This window comes from Taudactylus pleione, unplaced genomic scaffold, assembly GCF_031769625.1.
Source record: "Taudactylus pleione unplaced genomic scaffold, aTauple2 ptg000225l, whole genome shotgun sequence".
NCBI lineage: Eukaryota > Metazoa > Chordata > Amphibia > Anura > Myobatrachidae > Taudactylus > Taudactylus pleione.
Window position 1 is genome coordinate 11861847 of NW_028284627.1, and position 22172 is coordinate 11884018.

Sequence of the window (22172 nt, forward strand, 5' to 3'; positions counted from 1 at the left end):
TAGGGTATGTCACAGATATGGTAGCAATCATGAAGTCTGCCATCTTGTATGCAACTCATTTTTAATTGGAAAGGTAGTCATGTGACATGAAATAGATGCAGAATTGCAGAAAAACAATGGTGTTCTTTTTAACAAATCTTTATTTATTCTCGAGTTTTAACAAAGTTTATAGAATATGTTCGAAGTGTTTTCCACCATGTTGCAGTGTTAAGGCTAATCTCTATTCCCATTCCTGATGAACCTTGACCAACATGTCTGCCTGAATCTGAGCACAAGCATCAACAATTCATTGTTGCAGATGATAAAGATCTTGTATCTTCACAGCATAAACACGAGCGAGAGAGTGATTATCTATATTATATATACCAGACCATGGTAAACTTGTGGCTGTGTAATGCTGACCGCAATTAGTTAGACAGGGATTTGTGGACAATTACTAGTATTAGACTTGATGTAAGGATATGTCCTTTTCTAACAAGAACCATGTACAGGTGCCAGGAATATTCTATTTTTCAATGTTGAAATTTTCCCAAGTAATTCAATAGGCTGAAATAACGGGTTTGGCATCTGGTGTGGAAAGGGGTCTTTTCAGGGCAGGAAAATTGACATAAGCATTCTTGAAAACATATGTAAGTGTGCGGCAGGCGCCGTGGGTACTCTGACTTTGGTTTTAGTTAAAGGGAAAGGGGCGGATAATAAAAAGGTCTCTCCAGCTACTGACTCTTCCAGTGCAGCAGTGAATGATAGAACACAACCAGTGATTATAAGGCCATATTTCTTCTTACTGGATGCGGTCGGGATGCCGACTGTCTACATGCCGAACATCGGCATCCCGACTGTCTAATCCCAGCAAGTGTCTAATGACCTGCGTCGAAATCCCAACGCCCGTCATTAGACCTACGCCGGGAGCCCAACACCCATCTTAACGATCGAAGGTAAACTGGGCGCGGACAGACCGGGCGGGGGGGTTAGTGTTAGGGGTCCCCAGGGGGGGGACTTAGGGTTAGGCTAGGGGAAGGGGGAGATAGGCACCCCCGGGAGACTTGGGGTTAGGTTTAGGCACTTGGGGAGGAGGTTAGGGTTAGGCACCCCTAAGGGAGGGTTAGGTTAGTAAATACAAAAAATACTTACCTGTTAGGATCCTCACTGCCGGGCTTCCGCTGTCGGGATTTGAACCGCCGTCCATCATACTGATTCCCTTCTTACTCCCAGAATTGTTGGTATTAAGAACATTATGCGTTCCAAGGATGATTAGCTACTCAGCCGTTAATTACAAGTAATAGAGGGTAGATTGGATTTGATGGGACAGAAAGGAATTTCATGTAGGGTGATGACTCCCACTAGAAGTCAGTGAAAGACTGGAGGGGAAGGTAATGTGTGTGCCCACACTTGAATGAATCCAGCAGCTTGACCAAAGTGTGAACAGCTTAAACTGAACAATAGTCAGGACAACTATGAGGGCACGCCTTTGTAGTTATGTGAATAACCAATGCATGCACAGGAAATGCTATCTAGAAAATAGTTTTCTAGCACTCTGTACCGAAAAACTGAAACCAGTCAGTTATCAGGTGCCTCCTCCTATAGCCAGTGATAAGTGATACTAGGCCATTTAATGAGGGGAGTGTCAGAGGCAATGCATTATTAAATACAGTATTTATTCGAAATATTATTTGGTATGTTGATCCACATTTCTTAAACCCGTGGGAGCTGAGCTTTCATTTGTATAACATGGCAAAACCAAAGTGATTTTGAACTGAAATCACAAGGGAGTGAACTTAAAGTGTTTATTTATTGTCTAACCATCAAAGAAATACTTTGTGATTTTTACTTCAGCATTAATCCACCTTTCCAAAACCATAAAAAGCTAAATTCTACCCACTTGAAAATGCATTTTTATTTTTAATGCGTTTCAATAAAATGCTATTTCCTGCCTTCTAAAAATGTGCACTGGTTCACCTGGGGTGTGGCTTAATGACATGTTCCTGGAATGACAACATCAAGCCCCACCCCCTACAGCCACTATAAAGGGGAAGAGGGGGGTGAAAGCAAACACTTAAATGGAAATTACCACCCCTATTTGAACCCTTACAGTGCTTAGGAGTCCCTCTCGTACTTGTCAGCGAGGAAGCAAACTACTCTTTTTTTGAAAGCTGTAAGTTCCAGGCATTGCAGTTAATACATCTGATACCTGTACAGGTTGAGTCTTACAAACCCGTATATCCAAAAACCGAAATATTCAAAATCCGAAATATTTTGGGGCAGCCGTGATGTCATGACGTCACTAGATCAATGGCCAAAGACTAGTGGTGTGGGCGTGGTCCACACGCCGGATGCCCCCGTGATACCTGCCTGACCCCCTCCACCTTCTTGAAGCACCCGCTGGACCTCCTCCGCAGCACACGCCACGCCTCCCGTGACACCCACCGAAACCCCCCTCCAGGTATTCCAAAAACCAAAATAATCCAAAATCCGAAATGCTCCTGGTCCCGTAAATTCAGATTTGGGAGACAACCTGTATAGTATATACTATGAACTAACTAGTTTACTTAATTTGGGTTGAGAAATTTGTAACATAAAAAAAGTTTAGAAACTAATTTATACTGTAAGCTCAGGTATCTGCGTGCTCACTTGTTTTATTTTCTGTATTCCCCTCCTCCCCCCACTTTATTCTTCTCTTATTGTTTATAAAACTCAACAGTCAAAGAGGAAGAAAATAAGCATTTAACAGGGAGAGAAGAGTCAGTTCTTTTATAGACAAAAGATATTGGACAGCGGGGGGGGCTGGAGAAGGAGTGACATACCAACATAATGCATGTTGAGTGCCAGGTACTTGTACTGGAAGAGAGGGTTGTTGTTGAGGTTACTTCTTTGGATCTGCTGGAAGAAGGAGCTGACATCCCATCGGTATAAGACATCTAGCAGCATAATGCTGGGTACACGTAGGGCCACATTCAACATGGCCTCTAGTTTCTCTTTCGCGCCCATACTGCTTCCCTTTAGAACGAATTATAATCAAACTGTGAAAACAAAAAAGGAATGGTCAGTTATCACATGCATCTGCTCCAAACCAATCAGAGAGTAGTTTAGTTTTGCCCCCTTCCACTGCCAGCCCACTCCATATTTCCTGTACTCCCCACTGCTATTTTTGAAAGCCATTGGTGGTGTTAAAATAACAAATAGTGAGCCTGTGACAGACTGGTTTGCTTTTAAGTGCACAGCATGGACCAGTTCATACACATGTGTAGGGACAATAATGATACAGCAATTACTGGATCAGATCAGATGGGGTGGGTGCATGCACTGGGCCCAGCTCAATAACGAGGGGCCATGGCTCTGGCCCCAACCATCATCGCCTTTTTAATTTCATTTGGAGGGGGGGGGGGGGGGGGTTTCAATCCCTCAGCATCAACAAGATATGCCGTTCCGGAAAGGCACATTGCAACTTTTTCCTCACTTCCATTACAGGTGTGAGAGAAAATCACACTACCGTGGTGACGATTATGTGTGCAGCCGGGTCAGCCGGGCATCGGGAGTCAGCCGGGCATCGGACATTACACAAAAATGAATTACCCCTCTTTTCTTGTTACATCACAAGACTGGCTAGGTGTGCTGTATGGTCTAGTGGTGGAGGGGTCAGTAGCACACAGAGTACATTACAAAGTAGGATATACAACTGCTGCATGTGACAAACAACTCGGGCAGCTTTTGACCTGATGAGTGCCCGTCACTGTCCTATAGATGAGGGAGTGGCTGCAGCCGTCTGGAATGGAGTGGGGAACGCTGCAGTGGAATTTCTGGTAAACACTGAATAATGTGTTTTATTCTGCACTGTTCAACCCTAAAGGTTTCATTTCTTGCCTTTAGTGGTCCTTTAAGATGTTAGATAGAAGTTATCAATAGTTTCTTCAAGAGGCTGCAACAGAAAACTTGCCCCATAACAAATGACAAATAATAGTGCATATTATTATATTAGTAGTATCTTTCAAGCAAGGTAAAACACCATCTGTGAACATCAAGCCATACAGCTAACAGTAAAGACCGGCCACACACAAGGGCCATTATAGAATTACTTATTTCTAACACATAGCTTGTTTATAACATACAGGAAAATAGAATAGGTACGAGTCAGTAAAAGTCTGCATTTGGTCACAGAAATGAAAGAGGAAAGTTTTTTTAAAAGCAAAACCTGGGGGCGTTAAACTCTAAGCAAAAAAAAAAAACAGAACTTTTCCAAACATGTAGCCTATTACAGTCTCCCCACTGTGTTTAAAGAACTCCCTTTCATACATATGTCCTAATACACAATAAACATGAGATGCAGATCTCAAATAATAAGGTCTCACGCACACCACACTAACAGAATAAGCACTAGGATTATTAATTCCAATGCAAACACACCTCCACCAATATAGTACACACACAACGTAGTATTCACAACGTCTGGGGCACCGCACTCTGAACATAAATGCCAAAATCAGTAAGATACACCGATATAAAGTAGCCTATACTTATCTACCTCTCATTCAGACAGAAGATTATGGACGTGAGAGCAAGCTGAGGGAGACGGAGTCTGGCATTTCTAAGAACAATGCAGCTCAGTCTTGGGAAGTGTGTCACCGGGATGGCACGATCACACGCAGACACACCACAGTTGAAAGTTCAAGGAACTCTGAAGATAATAAAACTGCTCCTCCATATACCGGCCACAGACAGACAAAGGAAGACTGAAGTTGCTCTATAGATGTGCAGGGGAGAGATCACATCAGCCAAAGTGCATTCCCTGTCTATTAAGGGCAATTAAAGTCACTGTGTTACTAATATATGTATTCCGAAGCTAAATAGCATACCTAAAATAACTAAAGTGTTTATAAAGTCGTCCATCCTGCTCTGTTTGTACCATTATTACTATAATAGGAAACAGCAGAGTGGGAGCGACAGGCTTGCAGACTTGCACTGTGGGAATATACTGATTTAATACATTAAAAAAAAAAAAAAAAAAAAACACACAGTGGGGTAGGTGCAAATGATGTCACAACAGCTTAACTTACTGAAATGTCAAATTATCATTACCTATTTCAGAAGCAATTAGGGCAGTGCCCTAATGATAGAGAATGTGGATTTGGTGGTATAATGGAGTGGGCAGCCAAAACTCTACTGAACTCTTTACAGAGGTGCACTGGACTGAAAGGTTAAGGCTGAACCATTTTATTTCTCCTTCATACATAAGTCACAATTTATAGTTTAGTTTAATGAGCCCAAACTTGCCTTTGTAGTAAACGGAACATCTGTGCAAGATTATATAATAAATCATTATTTATTTATTTATTTTTTTAAATACATAATGGGGCGATTCAATTGTTTTCGCCAGAGGTTGGCAGTGCCGGGCACCCAAAGGAGCAATTCAATTGTTGCTCCGTTAGGGCGTGAAGGAAGCGAGCAGAAATGTGTGCTATATCCTGCTTTTAGGCACCTAAACTGGGTTTGGGTGTCCTTACCTGGACTTTAGACTTGTTTAGCCGTTTTACGTGACTAAACCCGGTCTAATTGCCCGCGAAGAGCGCAATAATTAATGGGCGCCCAAAACAACTCAATTGCAACATTATGAACCCATTAATTACCGCAACGTAAAATAATAATTGAATCGCCCCCATAGGTTTGACTGATCGCTCAAAAAGAAAAGCTCCAGAATTCAACCAAAATAAAAACAAACAATAAATAGAACACAAGCTGCCTGCTCAGCGATTATAGAACAGTAAAGTTTACTTATCCCAGCCAGTAATCCAAAAGTAACAAATAAAAATAAGTGCTATAAAATAATCATGAATGCCTCTCTGCTGCTTTCGACACTGTGGATCACCCTCCCCTCCTGCAAATCCTTCAACTCCCTTGGTCTACGTGACACTGCCCTCTTCTGGCTATCCGCCTACCTCTCTGACCGATCCTTCTCTGTCTCCTCTCATGACTCTCAACCACCCCCGTCGCAATCCGTCGCTCCGGGTCTTGCACCAAAGTAGGCGAGCTGTCGATGTTGAGTGACAGCTCGCCCCCTTTGGTGGGCGGGCCGGGGGGTGGCTGCCCAAAGGGAGGCGTTCCCATGAGAACGCCTGCCATTTGGGGGAGGCCCCACTGACATCACGAGTGATGTCAGTGGAGAGATTCCGGCTCTGTTAGAGCTCTCTGGGGCTTGCAGCCAAGAGACCCTACCACAAGGGTCTCGTCGCAAGCCCGATGGTCTTGACCATCACGACCATCATCATGGCCGCTCGCAATAGCTGTGGGTGGTCACCGACAGCTATGCGAGCAGCCAAGAGGCCGATCCAAAAAAAAAAAAAAAGCCCGGCCCTGATTCAGAACGAGCGGCTCTGAATCAGGCTCTCAGATCTACCTTTCCTCCCCTGACCTCTCCCCCTCTCTACTCACTTGTATCTCCAACTGTCTCTCTGCCATCTCTTCCTTGATGTCCCAGCAATTTCTTAAACTTAGTATGTCTAAGACTCAGCTGATCATTTTTCCACCCCCCAACATAACCAACTTCCCACCATTTATTTATCAACTGATGGCACAACTATCTCCTCTAGCCCCAAAGTGTGCTGTCTTGGAGTTATCCTGGACTCCTCCTTCTCCTTCAAAACCACATATCCAGAACCTCCCACAGTCCTGTCGTTTCCATCTCAAAAAAGTTTCCAGGATCAGACCCTTTATCACCCAGGATGCCACTAAAACCTGCATACACTCATTGGTCATCTTCAGAATGAACTACTGTAACCTCCTCCTATCTGGCCTCCCCAAATCCCATCTCTCTCCTCTCCAGTCTATCCTTAATGCTGCTGCATGGCTTATCTTCCTCTCCAAATGCTCTACATCTGCCCCCCCTCTCTTACAAGCCCTCCACTGTCTCCCCTTCCCTTTTAGAACCCAATTTAAGGTTCTCACGCTCACTTACAAAGCCCTCACCCAATCTTCTCCCACATACATCTATGATCTCATATCCCTTCACTCTCCTCTCAACTCTTCGTTCAACGAATGCACGCCGCCTTTATGCCAGCTGATTACTACCTCCCACTCCGGCCTCCAAGATTTTGCCCGCACTGCTCCTTACCTCTGGAACTCTCTCCCACTCCCCATCAGACTCTCCACCTCTTTGCAATCCTTCAAACGGGCTCTCAAGACCCACTATTTCATCAAAGCCTTCCAGCTATCATTCAGACACCCTGCTACATGCTCCTTCCTCCCCATCTACCCCATCTGTGTCGAACCTGTTTGTTTTTCCCTCCCTTTTAGAATGTAAGCTCTTACGAGCAGGGCCCTCTACCCTCATGTGCTTCTCTCTACTTCAGTTTCATCTACTTCTTACTCACCACTATGGCATCTAACACTTGGTTGCTTATGCTCTGTTGCTTATCTGGGTGTTATGGTCGCTAATGTAGCAATATATATTATCCATGTCCCGGTCCTGTATTGTATTGTTCTGTAAGTCGCTTGTCTGCAATTTGTTTATGTACTTTGTAAGCCGCTGTGGAACACTTGTGGCGCCATATAAAGAAATAATAATCATAATAATAATAATGGGACTAAAGATAGGCGTCGAAATCCCGATGCCTATCATTAGCCCCACTATGGAATCCCGACACCCAGCATACCAAACGAAGGTATGCCAGGTGTCTTAGCATCTAGCCACGGGGGGGGGGGGGTTAGTTAGGTTTAGGGTTAGGCACCACCAGGTTAAGGGTTAGTAGGCACTAACTGGGGGAGGGTTAGGGTACTTGCCTTCAGCTACAGACTCCTGCTTGGCAGCAAAACATCTAAATTTTGGGTCCATGGCCATGAAACTCCCCAGGCTTTAATCCCATTGAGAATTTGTGGTCAATCCTCAATATGCGGGTGGACAAACAAAAAACCACAAATTCTGACAAATTAGGCAAGAATGGGCGGCCATCAGCCAATATGTGGCCCAGAAGTTGGTTGACAGCATGCCAGGCCGAATTGCAGAGGTCTTGAAAAAGAAGGGTCAACACTGCAAATATTGACTCTTTGCATAAATTTTATGTAATTGTCAATAAAAGCCTTTGACACTTATGAAATGCGTGTAATTTTACTTCAGTATACCCATAGTAACATCTGACAAAAAGGTCTAAAAACACTGAAGCCGCAAACTTTGTGAAAACCAATACATGCGTCATTCTCAAAACTTTAGGCCATGGCTGTAAAGTCCTGGTTTGGACACTCAAAACACTGATTTATCACACATTTTTGCACGCCACCTTGAAGGCTGCAAGCAGAAATGTTGGCGCCGGTGGTTATCGCGCCTGAATAGAGCAACAATTGAATTGAATAAAAAAAATAAGGTAAAATACCAACATTCTTCTTATCCTTTCAAAAATCTGTCAAAAACACACAACCAGCATATTTTCAAATCGCCATAGCAGCTCTCCTAATTAAGCTAGAGAGGTGGGAGTGGTGTCATTTTACTGTGTTTGTTATACCCTTTCCTATGATAAACACCACAATAGGCTTTGTGAGGAAACACTTTCCAAGTTCAAACTGAAATTTTTGATCATGATTATCTCAAAAAGTGCGTCGACAAAAAAAGTAAAAAAAAATTCTGTAAAGTCTATACTAATGTTAAATGTTTGACAAAATTTAAAAGTGGGAGGATAATGGGTTCATAGTTAAAAATAATATTAAAGCAAGGTAGTTTATTCAAAAAAGCAGGGTGTATTACAAGTAGTAATAGGTAATAATAGATTTGATGGCTTCATTAGTTTAATTATAGAAATACTTGACATTGTATTAGTCAGTCAACAATGTTAGCTGAAGATAGTTTGACAATGCCTCAGTGGTTTTTAAAGTGTCATCAGGAGACATGACATTCTTCCAGTGAAGTTATAGGGTCGACTTTACATAAAAGACGTACTATGGATACCTCGAATAGTTAGCAGGCTTCCTCGGATAGAAGAATGATGGTGAAGGTCCAGCTGGATGAAGGAAGGTCACTTTTAAATAAATAGTCTTCATCTTCATTCTTGTCCATCACATAAACAAGCACCATTTCTTGTTATACACAACTGATATATAGCCATTTATTTGTGTCAACTGAAGTTTGTCTAGAGATTTTGTAATGAATACTGTAGGTGATGTTGTAGGCTTAGAAAATGTTTTCACAAATATTTTTGATGTACTTGAATCAACAGGTATAAAAGCATGATACTGTTGTGTTCCTTGAATAGTTACTGAAACGTTCAAAAATGTTTCAGACTCAATATAGTTTTCTTGCATTGTGAACGTCAAATTAATTCCAGATATTTTCTACTGCCAATTCATAAAGTTGGAGAGGTGTGAGGATGGACATTGTAGGCTGGCTCTAGCTGCCAGTCTCTTGACTGTGCCACCAATTCCATCACAGGGGCCTTTCCCATGCGCTGTGGCCTGCAATACTGAGCATGATTCCTGACCATTGATTCATGAGACAATGATTCATGAGCATGAATCATAAACAATTCATTAACATTATTGAAGATCATTATTTTATTGCAAGCATTATTCATTGTTTTTAGTTCATAAAGTCATATAGGAACTTTTATAATTAGGCCTACAATATTAGAATTTTTGTAAATTCTCTTAATTACTTTTTGACAATCTCTACATGTGAGAATATATTATATCTATATTGTAGATATTGACAAAGTAATCAAGAGAATTTACATTTAATTCAAATATTGAGTGTTGGGCTAATTTTAGTTATTCCCTCATATAATTGGATTTATAAGTAGGCCCTGATATTTTCAAATGTAGTGCCTACTCCAGTTTAAAATAATTTTTAACTATGAACCCATTATCCTCCCACTTTTAAATTTTTACAAACATTTAACATTAGTATAGACTATTTCCAGAAATGTATTGAACTTTTTTGTCGATGCACTTTTTGAGATACTCATGAGCAAAATTTTCAGTTTGAATTTGGAGTTTTTCCTCACAAAGCCTATTGTGTTGTATATCATAGGAAAGGGCATAACAAACACAATTAAATGACACCACTCCCACCTCTCTAGCTTAATTAGGAGAGCTGCTATGGCGATTTGAAAATATGCTGGTTGTGCAGTATTTACAGATTTTTTTTAAAACTTTACATAGCATATTTTAGAAACGGCCTGAGATAATTAAATAAATGTTGTATTTTTCTTAGACTACATACCGGTATATACTCTCCATATACCAAAGAACAAAATCTGAGCTGGTGAGGTAAAATTTTAACAAAAAGTGTGTTGATTTGACACAGAATATTTTGATATCCTGCGGAGGAGCTCTTCACTCTTTGCTGCACTTTAAAAATTGTGGTTAATCTGAAAATCAGTTGTTTGATGCATGCTGCCATATTTTCAGCACATAAGCTTAGTGATTAGTAAATTTTCCTCACAGTTCTGTGGTCATGGGTTTGATTATGCCCAGGAATTATCTGTGTGGAGTTTGTATGTCATACCAGTGTTAGTTTGAGTTTAATCCAGGTGCATGAGTTTCAGCCCACATTCCAAATAACATGATAGCAAGATAATTGGGTTCTGACTAAACAAAATAAACGTGTGTTTCATGTATTGTGGGATGTTGACTGTAAGCTCCACTGGGGCAAGTAGTGATAATGAATGATTATATATTCATATGTAGGAACTATCTAAATAAGATGACCAAATATCCTTAAGTAAAGCTTTTAATGAATAAACAGCTCTGTGATTCTCAATGCAAGATAAGTTCTGAGTGTCCATTCGTTACCATGTATCAAAGCTGTAGTGATTAATATGGTAGGTTCTATATCTGGAATGTCATCACTATAAAACTCAATCGAAACCCTGAGCACATAAAAATGTTTGTTGCAATCACTACTACCAAATCTCCATTCATTACTATGCATCAGTGCCTAACAATTAAATGCCAAGCTGAAAATCTGGCATTTCAATCCCTCTTGCGACATTAACCTAAAGCAGGGATGGGGAATCACAGGCCCGGGGGCCGTATAAGGCCCCCGGAATCATTTGCTGTGGCCCTCTGAGCTTTTTTTCTGCTAGCCTCATCTGGCTAGCAGGGTGCCTAGAATGGCACCCTGCAGCCAGAATCTATGCAGCAATGCTTCCTGAAGCGTTCTTAGGACGCTTCAGACTGTCGCACTGCTGCCCTAACAGCTCCCCAGAGCATTCTCAGGATGCTCCGAGCATTGCTGTAATCACCGGCGATTGTGGCCCTGTCCCAGTGTGATGTCACACGGAGGAGGCGTGGCCGGCACCAAGACCGCAAATAATGTTATATATATATCAAAATGGCCCTCGGCAGAAAAAAGGTTCCCCACCTCTGACCTAAAGGAACAGCACCATCCAGTTTGGAAAGTTGCTTTAAATCACTATCACTTATACTTGGGCGGTGAAGTCCGTACACCAAACCTTGGACTCCTTCCTGAATGGCAAATGTAAATTATAAGTAACAAATTCACCGTAGTAAAATGGTAGCACAAGGCATTATCACCACCACATAAATCAGGCTTCTTAGATTGACTGTGCATGCAGAATGTAAAGTCATGCAGTATTTTCAATGCAATTCAATTAATTATTTATTTTTTTTATTATGCTGTGACTAGAGGCATGGCGCCGTGATTTCTTTAAAAAAAAAAAAAGCCTATTATAAGGGAATCCCCCTGGAATTATTCCACATTCTTGTGGTCTTCATTTGAGTGAGCTGAACCATTACAGCAAAGCTGGCCATACACCAGGCCAACTTTCCACCAACCATCCAACTAATTGGTTGGAATGAAAATCCAGTAATGCACGGTAGCAAATGACAATCAGCCATTTGCTCCCAAACACCTGAAAACATACAAAAGTCCAACCAACTAGTTGGATTGTTGGAGGAAAGTTGGTCTGGTGTATGGGCAGCTTTAATTCACACACAACATAAAAATAGGGAGGGTGAACCAGATCAGAGAGGAACTAAATTCGCCTAACATCATAGTGTTCATGGGTTGTGACAGGTGCAGCTTGCTAGAATGAAGTTCCTCTTTCCTGCTTGGAGTCTCGCTCTTTGCTCTGGAACTTCTAGAACACTCAGCTGATGCAACAAACTGCTGAGACACAAACCAGAGTGTGCTAGAAGCACTAGAGCAGAGAGCGACACCCCAAGCAGGAAAGAGGAACTTCATGGGTTATGTCAGGTGCAGGGCACTAGAATGAACACTACATCAGCTAAGACTCCACAAACTCTTCTCATAACAATCCTATAGGACAGGAGAAAACCACAACTAACATTTTCAAGGGTAAACAACGCCAACACTTAAAGAGGCAATACACAGAGAAACACCTCATGGTCTAATCCAGTGGTTCTCAAACTCAGTCCTCAGGACCTCACACAGGTCACGTTTTCCAGGTCACTCAGCAGGTGCACATGTGTATTCATTACTCACTGACACTTTTTAAGAGATCCACAGGTTGAGAGAATTATTTCATTTGTGATTCTGTGAGGAGACCTGGGGTCCTGAGGACCGAGTTTGAGAACCTGTGGTCTAATCTGCTTTATGTTTATTTCAATTCAAAACCTTCATTCCTACTTAGATGAGTGGAAGAAAGACTTAAGCTGGCCACACACTAGACCAACTTTCATCCAACCAGCCAACTAGTTGATTGTTTGGAATGTAAATCTGGTAACGTATGGGAGTAACTGATGATCAGCAATTTGCTCCTAAATGCCAGAAAACAGATGAAAACGGTCGTTCAGACAAGTTTGTTAAATGTTTGATCTATAAAATTTGTTCAAACAATAGTTTTTGTCCATTTTCCGGCATTTGGGAGCAAATTGCTGATTGTCATTTGCTTTCATCCCTTACCAGGTTTTCATTCTAACCAATCAACTACTTGGCTGGTTGGATGAAAGTTGGTCTAATGTGTGGCCAGTTTTATGCTCGGTACACACTAAATGATGTGTACCCAGCGCGATGTGTCGTGTGGCGGGTCCCGGCATCGGCAAGTGCGTACACACTTGCCGATGCCGGGAAAGACATCGGGGGCTATGATGCATTCGCCAGCATGGCCCCCGCTGACTATAACTCGTCGGACCTGCATTCAGGTTCGACTGGCGACGACGTCACGCGGAAGCGCGCATAAAATGTAAGCTCTCACGAGCAGGCACCTCTTCCCTCATGTGCTTCTCTTTACATTTTCTTCTACTCTTTACTCCCCATAAGGGCACCTAACACGTGACTGCCAACTCCCTGCTGCTTATTGTGAGTGCTTTAATCGCTATTGCAGTAATGTATATAAATCGTGTCCTTGTCCTGCACTGTAATGTACTGTAAGTTACTTGTTTCTTGTTCACTTATTAGTTCTATGTACTATGTAAGGCAAGGCGGAAGACTTGTGGCGCCATACAAATTAAGAATAATAATAGTCAACAACATAGCGGGTACACATTGCCCGATGTGGATGTTTTATTGTTCGATTCGCTGGATCAGACGACACATCGTCTAGTGTGTACCCGGCTTTAGTCTGGCTCTCTTTTAATGAGCTAAGCAAGCCTTATAACTTTGATTTGATTGTTAATGTTAGAAAGCATTAAAACATGGTTGATCAATGTTTCTAATACATAGCAATGTTTCGATGTATTAATTAAATAAGCAGGATTCAATTTAATTTTATTACAACATTAAAGCAAAAAAAAAAAAAAAATGTATAATAGTTTAAAACAAATAAACCGTTTTATTTTGTTTTGTTTTTTAACCCTGGTTTGATCAAAATGTGCAAACTGCACCAAATTTAGATCAGGGCCATCATTAGTACTCAGCCTATCCATTGTACCACTACCAACACGCCTGTACATGTGTTATCACCGATATTAATACAGGCAGAGTACCCCTAACGTGAGAATTAATATATTATAAGTTTTATTTTGAAGCTGGAGTCGATACATTTCTACTGACTCCATCCAAAATTGTCTATCTCCATAGCCTTGCCTCATAACAGTTTTAACAAAATGTCCTTCATAGGGTGAGATTCAATTCAGGGTAAATTGAATAGCGCTGGGAGGGAGCTCCTGAGGATATTCAATTCAGCGCAATGTTTACTCAGACGGGAAGTAGTTAAGTCGGAGAATGCCGGCTCTTGCGAATTAACCTGGGTGTTTAGTTGCGAGAAATAGCATTTTCCCGACTAAAGTGCTGGCCGCAAGGCTGTTAGCACCACGCTGAGCCGGAATCAGCCTCGCGGCTGGCACTTTAGTCGACGTTCTTCCTCGCATCTCCAGGAGGGAGCGAGGAGAAATCATTGGTTCGACTAAACAGCACGCTGAATTGAATAGCTCCGGGAGCTTCCTCTCAGCGCTATTCAATTCACACTGAATTCAATCGCTCCTATTGTTTTAACTTAGTTCAACTAAATATCAACCCTCCTGCTTTTACATCTATTGCTTAAAATTATTTTCTCCTGCCTGGAATTCCTATAAAAGGTGGCGATTTAATTATTTCCACCCGCGGCTAGTTCTTTTGGCACGGAAGGGAGCAATTAAATTTTTGCTCGGTTCGGGAGTGAATAGCCTCAGCTGCACACAGTTCTGCTCGCTACCTCTCGTTTGAGCGCTCAAAGCAGTACATTAGACAGATTTAGCTGCTTCTGGCTGTAAACTCACGCCCTATGGGCGGGACAATTGAATTGCTCCGATGGGCACTCACAAAACACTTGAATTGCCCCAAAGAGTCTTCCGGTATCATGGAACATGTCTTATTATGAAGCCCAATACATACAGTACAGGGAATAGGTCATAAATTAAGCTGCTGTGACATGGCTGCATAAGAAAACACAAAAGCATGCATTATATCATGTATGTGCCAGTATATACATATATAAATGCAACGCAAAGCCTTTGATATTAAGTAATGTGAAATACTAGTTATAATTGCTCTTCAAAAACTGTCCAGACAGAAATCTTAATTGAAAATAATTTGAGATTTTTCCACTAGATCCACCATTACCCAAAACAATCTGAAATGTAAAAAAAAAATAATAATTATAGTCACAATAATAAAAATAAATAATTAAAAATACAATTTACACATGTGCACATGGGGAAAGAAAAAAATGTCAGGCAACGTTTATCATCAACTATAATTTGTTAAGAATTCCTTGTAGTCACCAATGTATATTATTATTTGGCACATCAATGAGGGACATGAAACCCCTCCTCTCTTTCCACAAGATGTGTGAAACCTCATTTAAAAATAAAGCTTAAAAGAGAGGTTACTTTATGTCAAGAGCACATATGCAAAAGCGTGATTGAGCTGGATACATTTGTGGGTGGATTATATGGTAACTTTTTAATTTTTTTATTAATTTAAATGCTAAACACGTGGATTGTCTAATGTCACTAATCACAGGACACATTTTCAACGCAAAGCTATTGTAGGACTACCATCACCACACACAAAAATGTCACTGGTTGTGTAGATTTGTGTAATTACAGCTCACATTAGAATGTTATGGTCATAAGAAACCATTGCCAATTCATCCAACCGTAACTCTATGCAAGCTGAGCATTTCATTCAGGTCACATCGGTTTGTGCGTCTCCCATGCATGCAAAGAATTATGTAAATGTTATCAAAACTTAACTTATTGCATGAATGTACTGTAACATGCATGTGTGGCATACATTTTCTGTACAATGAAATCGGATTTTATTGGCCAATAGTGTTCACTCTAGCTCCAGCGGCAGGCCTCCCGTGCGTGCCTAAGGCGCGAGCACCCGAAAATGGGGAGTGGCCATTGCAAAGGGGGCGTGTCTATAAGACGCGTCCCCTTCTCGTCACTCTTGGTGGCATGCCCGAACACTTACGGACACGCCGGGCAGCCCCAAGCGCTGCAGACGGGGAGAATAGATGCCGGGCGCATGCACCCGGTGTCTACTCTCCGGCAGTGAACCGCACATTTCCCCACCAACGAGACACTGGGACCCGCTGGTGAAGACGGCACCCGCAGGCTGTGAGAGCAGGGTGCTTATTGCCCTCCCTCTGGAGGGCAGGGTGCTTTTTGCCCTCCGGAAGGAGGGCAAGGCGCCACGCCCAGCCAAAACAGCCTAGCGTGAACGCTAGCCCAGTAGAACGATACAAGGAATTCATTTTGGCAACTACCCCTCATAAAAAAAAAAAAACAACCACCATGACATACACATACAAAACAGCAGTCATATAATTATAATAATTCAATACATCACAGATGCCTATAACCTCCTATTCGCTTAACTATCCCTTGATTATTCAACAGGATAACTGCCTGTGGAAAAAAGCTGTTAAAGTGCCTAGCAGTTTTAGCCCAGCGCGATCTAACGCCTACCTGACGGAAGGCAATTCAATAAGTCATAACCAGGATGAGTTTTATCCTCCACAATAATTTTTGCTCTCCTACCAGTCCTAGTCAAATATAATTATTTAATAGGTGGAAGATTGACACTAATAATCCTTTCTACGGCCCTAATTACTCTCTCCCAGTCTGTTCTTCTCCTGTTTTGTTATCTCTCCAAACCACACAGTGATCGATGTACAAAGGACAGACTGGATTATTGCCATGTAGAAAAGAACTAACAATTCCTTCGGCAAGTTATACTTCCTGAGCTGCCTCAAGATATACAATCTTTGCTGTGCTTTCTTTATAATGGCGCCTGTGTTGGACACCCACTCCCACTTCAAGTCCCTTTAAGATAACAATGATCTCCATTGTGTAACAATTGCAAGGGGGGCACCAAGTCTCTTAGGGCATAAAATGCAGGTTGAGCATGGGATGCCGGCGCTCGGGGTCCCTGCGGTCAAAATCCCCGTCGGACTGTATCCTAACCCTCCCCTTCTCCCTAACCTTAACTTTCTGGTGCCTAAATCTAGCCTCCCCTCCCAGCTTCCTAAACCTAACCCTAACAATCCCCTTAACCCCGCTATGTACCTTCGAGATGCCGGCGGTCAGGATTCTGTGCCGGTATTCTAAGCACCGGAATCCCGCACGCCGGGATATTGACTGCATTCCTAAAATACGAAGCTTCAAAAATAAAAAAAAAAGATGCATTTTACAATTTTACCAGGTAGCGGAACGCACCATACTGGAATGCATTCTGGTTTAGAAAGAGGTCATAAATCATTTTCCTTCACAATCCATAAGATACAGACTTAAGTCAAAACCACATTTTATGAAATACACACAAATACCTTATGTCACAGGTTTTCAAACTCGGACCTCAAGACTCCACACAGTGCATTTTTTTCCAGGTCTCCTCACAGAATCACAAGTTAAATAATTAGCGCCAACTGTGGATCTTTTAAAATTACACCTGTGCACCAACTGGGTTACCTGGAAAACATGACCTGTATGGGGTCCTGAGGGTCTCATTCAGACCCGCTCGAGAGCGCTGTACGCTCGCAAGCGGGTCGATGGTGCCCAAGTGCGCATGCGCATGACGGAGTGAGCTTTGTCGTGCACATGTGCGAGCCCCGGTGAGCGACGGGGAAGCCGTCGCTCCAGGTCTCGCACCAAAGGGGGCGTGCTGTCGATGGTGAGTGACAGCACGCCCCTTTTGGTGGGCATGCCTGAGGCGTGGCTGCCCAGACGGAGTCTGGGTCCGGCCCCACTGACATCACTAGTGATGTCAGTGGGAGTGATTTTGGCTCTGATAGAGCCAAAATCACTCCAGGGCCTGCGGCAAAAAGACCCTACTGCAAGGGTCTCGTCGCAAGCCCGATGGTCGCGATGGTCTTGACCATCGCGACCATCATCATGGACGCTCGCATAAGCTGTGGGTGGTAACCCACAGCTATGCGAGCGTCCAAGAGGCCGCTACAAAAAAAGAAAGAAAACGCCCTGATTCAGAGCGGGCGCTCGTTCAGAGCGTCCGGCTCTGAATCAGGCCCTGAGTTTGAGAACCCCTGCCTTATGGTCATAAAAGGAAAATAACTAATGTCTTGTTAAGTGCCTAAATATACTATGTAAAAAAGAAACAAAAAAAAAAAGGTACTTGTGTACTTTACAGACTCATTGTAGAGAGAACCCGATGAATGTTTTAAATGGTACTTGTGTACTTTAACGTACAGAAGTACCGAAAGTTGTCCGCACTTAAAGAAGAAAGTTGTCCCCTAGCAGGCTCGCCACGCTTCGGGCTTGGTAGCTCACTACAAGGTTATATTCCCCCTCTATGCCCACTTGGATGGTAGGGAATGACGCTGGACACTGGCTGAGGACTTCAGGGTCCTCTCTGTGAAGGGGATTTAGACATTACCATGATGGATAATAATAATAATAATAATAATAATAATAATAATAATAATAATAATAATGAGTGTAAGACACTTGGGTTCTCTCTGCAATGAGTACCGAAAAAACAATACAAATACGTTCCACCACTACAACAGTTTAACAGGTAGACGACCATCCTATTTGGTGCATCAGGTGGGAGCATCTCCATCTGTTCCAAATGACTGATGGAGATGCTTCATCATTTTTCTTTGTTGCACAGGACAAGCAGCCATACCACTATTTTATGTTTCACATAATGTGTCAGCAAGGGACAAGCTTCCATGTGACAGAGGGGAACAGGGCAGATGGCTGGCACCCTTCCATATGACACGCAGAGGTAAGGCAAATAGGGGAGGGGGGCGCTCTCCGATGTGATACGCAAAGAGGGGAGGGGGCGCCCTTCCTTAGGACACAGGGGGGGCGCCCTTCCACATGACACGGCACAGAGAGGGGGGGCGCCCTTCCACATGACACGGCACAGAGAGGGGGGCGCCCTTCCACATGACACGGCACAGAGAGGGGGGCGCCCTTCCACATGACACGGCACAGAGAGGGGGGCGCCCTTCCACATGACACGGCACAGAGAGGGGGGCGCCCTTCCACATGACACGGCACAGAGAGGGGGGCGCCCTTCCACATGACACGGCACAGAGAGGGGGGCACCCTTCCACATGACACGGCACAGAGAGGGGGGCACCCTTCCACATGACACGGCACAGAGAGGGGGGCACCCTTCCACATGACACGGCACAGAGAGGGGGGCACCCTTCCACATGACACGGCACAGAGAGGGGGGCACCCTTCCACATGACACGGCACAGAGAGGGGGGCACCCTTCCACATGACACGGCGCAGAGAGGGGGGCACCCTTCCACATGACACGGCGCAGAGAGGGGGGCACCCTTCCACATGACACGGCGCAGAGAGGGGGGCACCCTTCCACATGACACGGCGCAGAGAGGGGGGCACCCTTCCACATGACACGGCGCAGAGAGGGGGGCACCCTTCCATATGACACGCAGAGAGGGGGCACCCTTCCATATGACACGCAGAGAGGGGGCACCCTTCCATATGACACGCAGAGAGGGGGCACCCTTCCATATGACACGCAGAGAGGGGGCACCCTTCCATATGACACGCAGAGAGGGGTCGCTCTTCCATATGACACGCAGAGAGGGGGCACCCTTCCATATGACACGCAGAGAGGGGGCACCCTTCCATATGACCCAGCACAGAGGGGGGCACCTTTCATATGACAAGCAGTGGGCAGGGCACACTTCCATATGACAAGCAGTGGGCGGGGCACACTTCCATATGACACACAGAGGGGGGGGCCCACCCATTTGGCACACAGCAGGGGGGAAGGGGCACCCTTCCATATGACACCCAGCGGGGAGGAGGGGGGAAGGGGCACCCTTCCATATGACACATAGCGGGAAGGCACATATGTCAGGATTGGCAGCCAATGATACCCAGCACAGCCTCCACACACCGTACGTCTGACCCCCTACGCTGTGTAGGCCGCAGACCTCTGTAGCAGTGACACCTAACAGTGAAGAGTAACGGGACACACTGAGCGCCGTCCTAGCCAACCTCAACCTATCACCCTCATCCCCAGTCGCCAACCTCTACCTGCCTGCGTCTCCTCACTGACTCTCAGGATCCATATCAGGGCCTCCGGCCCACTCTCCGATCGCGGCCAAGCTGCGGCCCCCTCCGGAGGCTCACCGCTGCCCCCACACCAAGCTCCCGTCACTCCGGTGAGGTTCCTCTTCCAGCGCCTCTCACGGATTTCCGGCCCACACAGACCCACCGGCCTCTCACGCAACACACAATCCACACAGACCGCCCAAACAAACAGCAGCCGCACCGCGCATGTGCGGCCCGACCCCGCCCACAGACTGGCGCCCTATCGGGAGCAGGACGCATGCGTCAGCACCAAGCCGACCGTGCACAGTCTTACTCCGCCCATATACTGGCGCTTTGGCTGAGGGCAGGACGCATGTGTCAAAACAAAGCCGCGCGTGCGCATCCCGACTCCGCCCTACATATTGACTCGGGGGGCCCGGTTCATGGCGCATGCTTAGGAGAGCTGACAGCCGAGCAACCACAGACGGCAGGCATACACGTCACACACTGTATTAATTCTAATTAATATCTGAGTCTGAGTGGTTTCAGAGATTAGTTCTCTCTATAGTACTATAAATGCATGTTGTGTACATGTATGCAGACAGAAGCGGGGTATATTTACTAAAGTGAGAGATTATAGAAGTGGAGATTTTGGACATAGCAACCAATCGGATTCTACTTTACATTTAACTAGCACCTTCTAATCTAGAAGATAATAGCTACAATCTGATTGGTTGCTATGGGCAACATCTCCACTTCAAAAATCTCTCACTTTAGTAAATATAGCTGAGGGATGAGTCATTGCTTCCTGTGCACAATGGGCTGTGCACTTTTCATTTACTAAAGGACCCCATACATCAGAGATTGCAGCAATTGATTGTGTATAAAAATCTTTCCCTTTTTCAATCGATTGCAGAATTGCTACAATCGATTGAAAAAGGGAAAGATTTTTATACACAATCGATTGCAAATTGCACAATTGCTGCAATCAATCTCTGATGTATGGGTGCCTTAAGAATTTACTGGTATTGCAGAGGCTTGCTGACAGCTGGTTCTAATGGCAAAAGCACAGCATTTTCTAAAGGTTGTTTTGAACCCACTGATTTTGATCCTTGTCAGTTTATAAAACCCTGGTTAATAAATACATATGTTGAAAATACTGTATTCTAGTTTTTACATATGTTTATTAAAACTACATCCACCAGCCCTTGGCTGTGGGGGGATAGCCCTAGTGCTATCAGCAAAGGGATGGTTATTCCTGGGCAGCATTTGTTCTTACAGACCCCACTTCCGTAGGGATAATACCAGCCCTGTACAGTCCTTGTGCCCAGTGTCCCCTCTGCTACAGCACTGTACTGGCTGGTAAAGTCACACTATTCAAGGCTTAAAGGTCTTGAGCTGATTAACATTTTAGTGGGGACCCCTCACTGTTGTGTTTTTTTAAAATTTTTGCCGTTTTTCTCAACGTAAAAATAAAAAAGCCTGCACGGACCCTAGGGCAAAGGTTTTATGGGCAAAGTTAAGGAATGAGGAAAACCTTCACTGATGTTAGGAAATGTACCATAACCATAGTTGCCCAAGTTCTAAATTAAATAGTTTGCAGTTACACATTCCTGCTGAACTGGTGCTTAGTAAATATTCCTCTTTAATAATTATCATGAATTGTATGTGCAGTTGATCAGTGATGGCAGAGAAGAACCATCGGATCTCTGCCATTGATGGCAATGCCTAATGTAGCAGTGGAAAGACAGGTCGTTGAATAGAAAGTAGTAGCTGGAAGAGAGAAGAAAGGTCCTGGTGCCGCTCACCTCACTCAATGTGTGCCCTGGCACACCCTACCCGACATCAGATTCTTGCTCACCACTGAATCCTTTTTAACTAAATCTGTCTGTCTCAACTGCAATGTGGATACCCCATGTACCATGTCCCCTGAATTATGAGGAGTCCCCAAGGTAACCTTTCCACTTGAAATGTGGGTCACCAGGAAATGTACTCTCATCTCCGACCCTGATACTGTTGTGGGATAACCCTGCATTCCCTCCAGGCTTCGACCGGGACACGTCCAATTCTTCACGTGGATTTATCGCATACTTGCCTACCCTCCCGATTCGTCCGGGAACCTCCCAGCCCCCCGGAAAGGCAGGCAAGCCTCACCTGTTCCATACCACATCTAGCCATTGTGTCTGCTCTCATTGTACAGCATGGGAGTCGTTTTGCTAGATCTAATCCCCTTCCAAGGAGCTACTATTTTC

At 44.0% G+C, this 22172-nt stretch overlaps 1 protein-coding gene across 3 annotated transcripts in view; it reads right to left on the reverse strand.

The window, feature by feature from the left end:
- Positions 1 to 20208, reverse strand: part of RNF145 (ring finger protein 145) — a 43193-nt gene extending 22985 nt beyond the window's left edge. The window contains exons 1-2 of one of the 3 annotated variants that reach the window (XM_088478937.1): positions 19928 to 20208; positions 2802 to 3017 (exon numbers count right to left, since the gene is read on the reverse strand). In XM_088478937.1, coding sequence (XP_088335063.1) covers positions 2802 to 2985 — 184 coding nt within the window. In that variant the 5' untranslated portion in view covers positions 2986 to 3017; positions 19928 to 20208. Of the gene's footprint in view, positions 1 to 2801; positions 3018 to 19923 lie in introns of all 3 variants that reach the window. The other 2 variants (XM_088478938.1, XM_088478939.1) reach the window with 2 other exon arrangements.
- Between the last annotated feature and the right edge of the window lie 1964 nt (positions 20209 to 22172).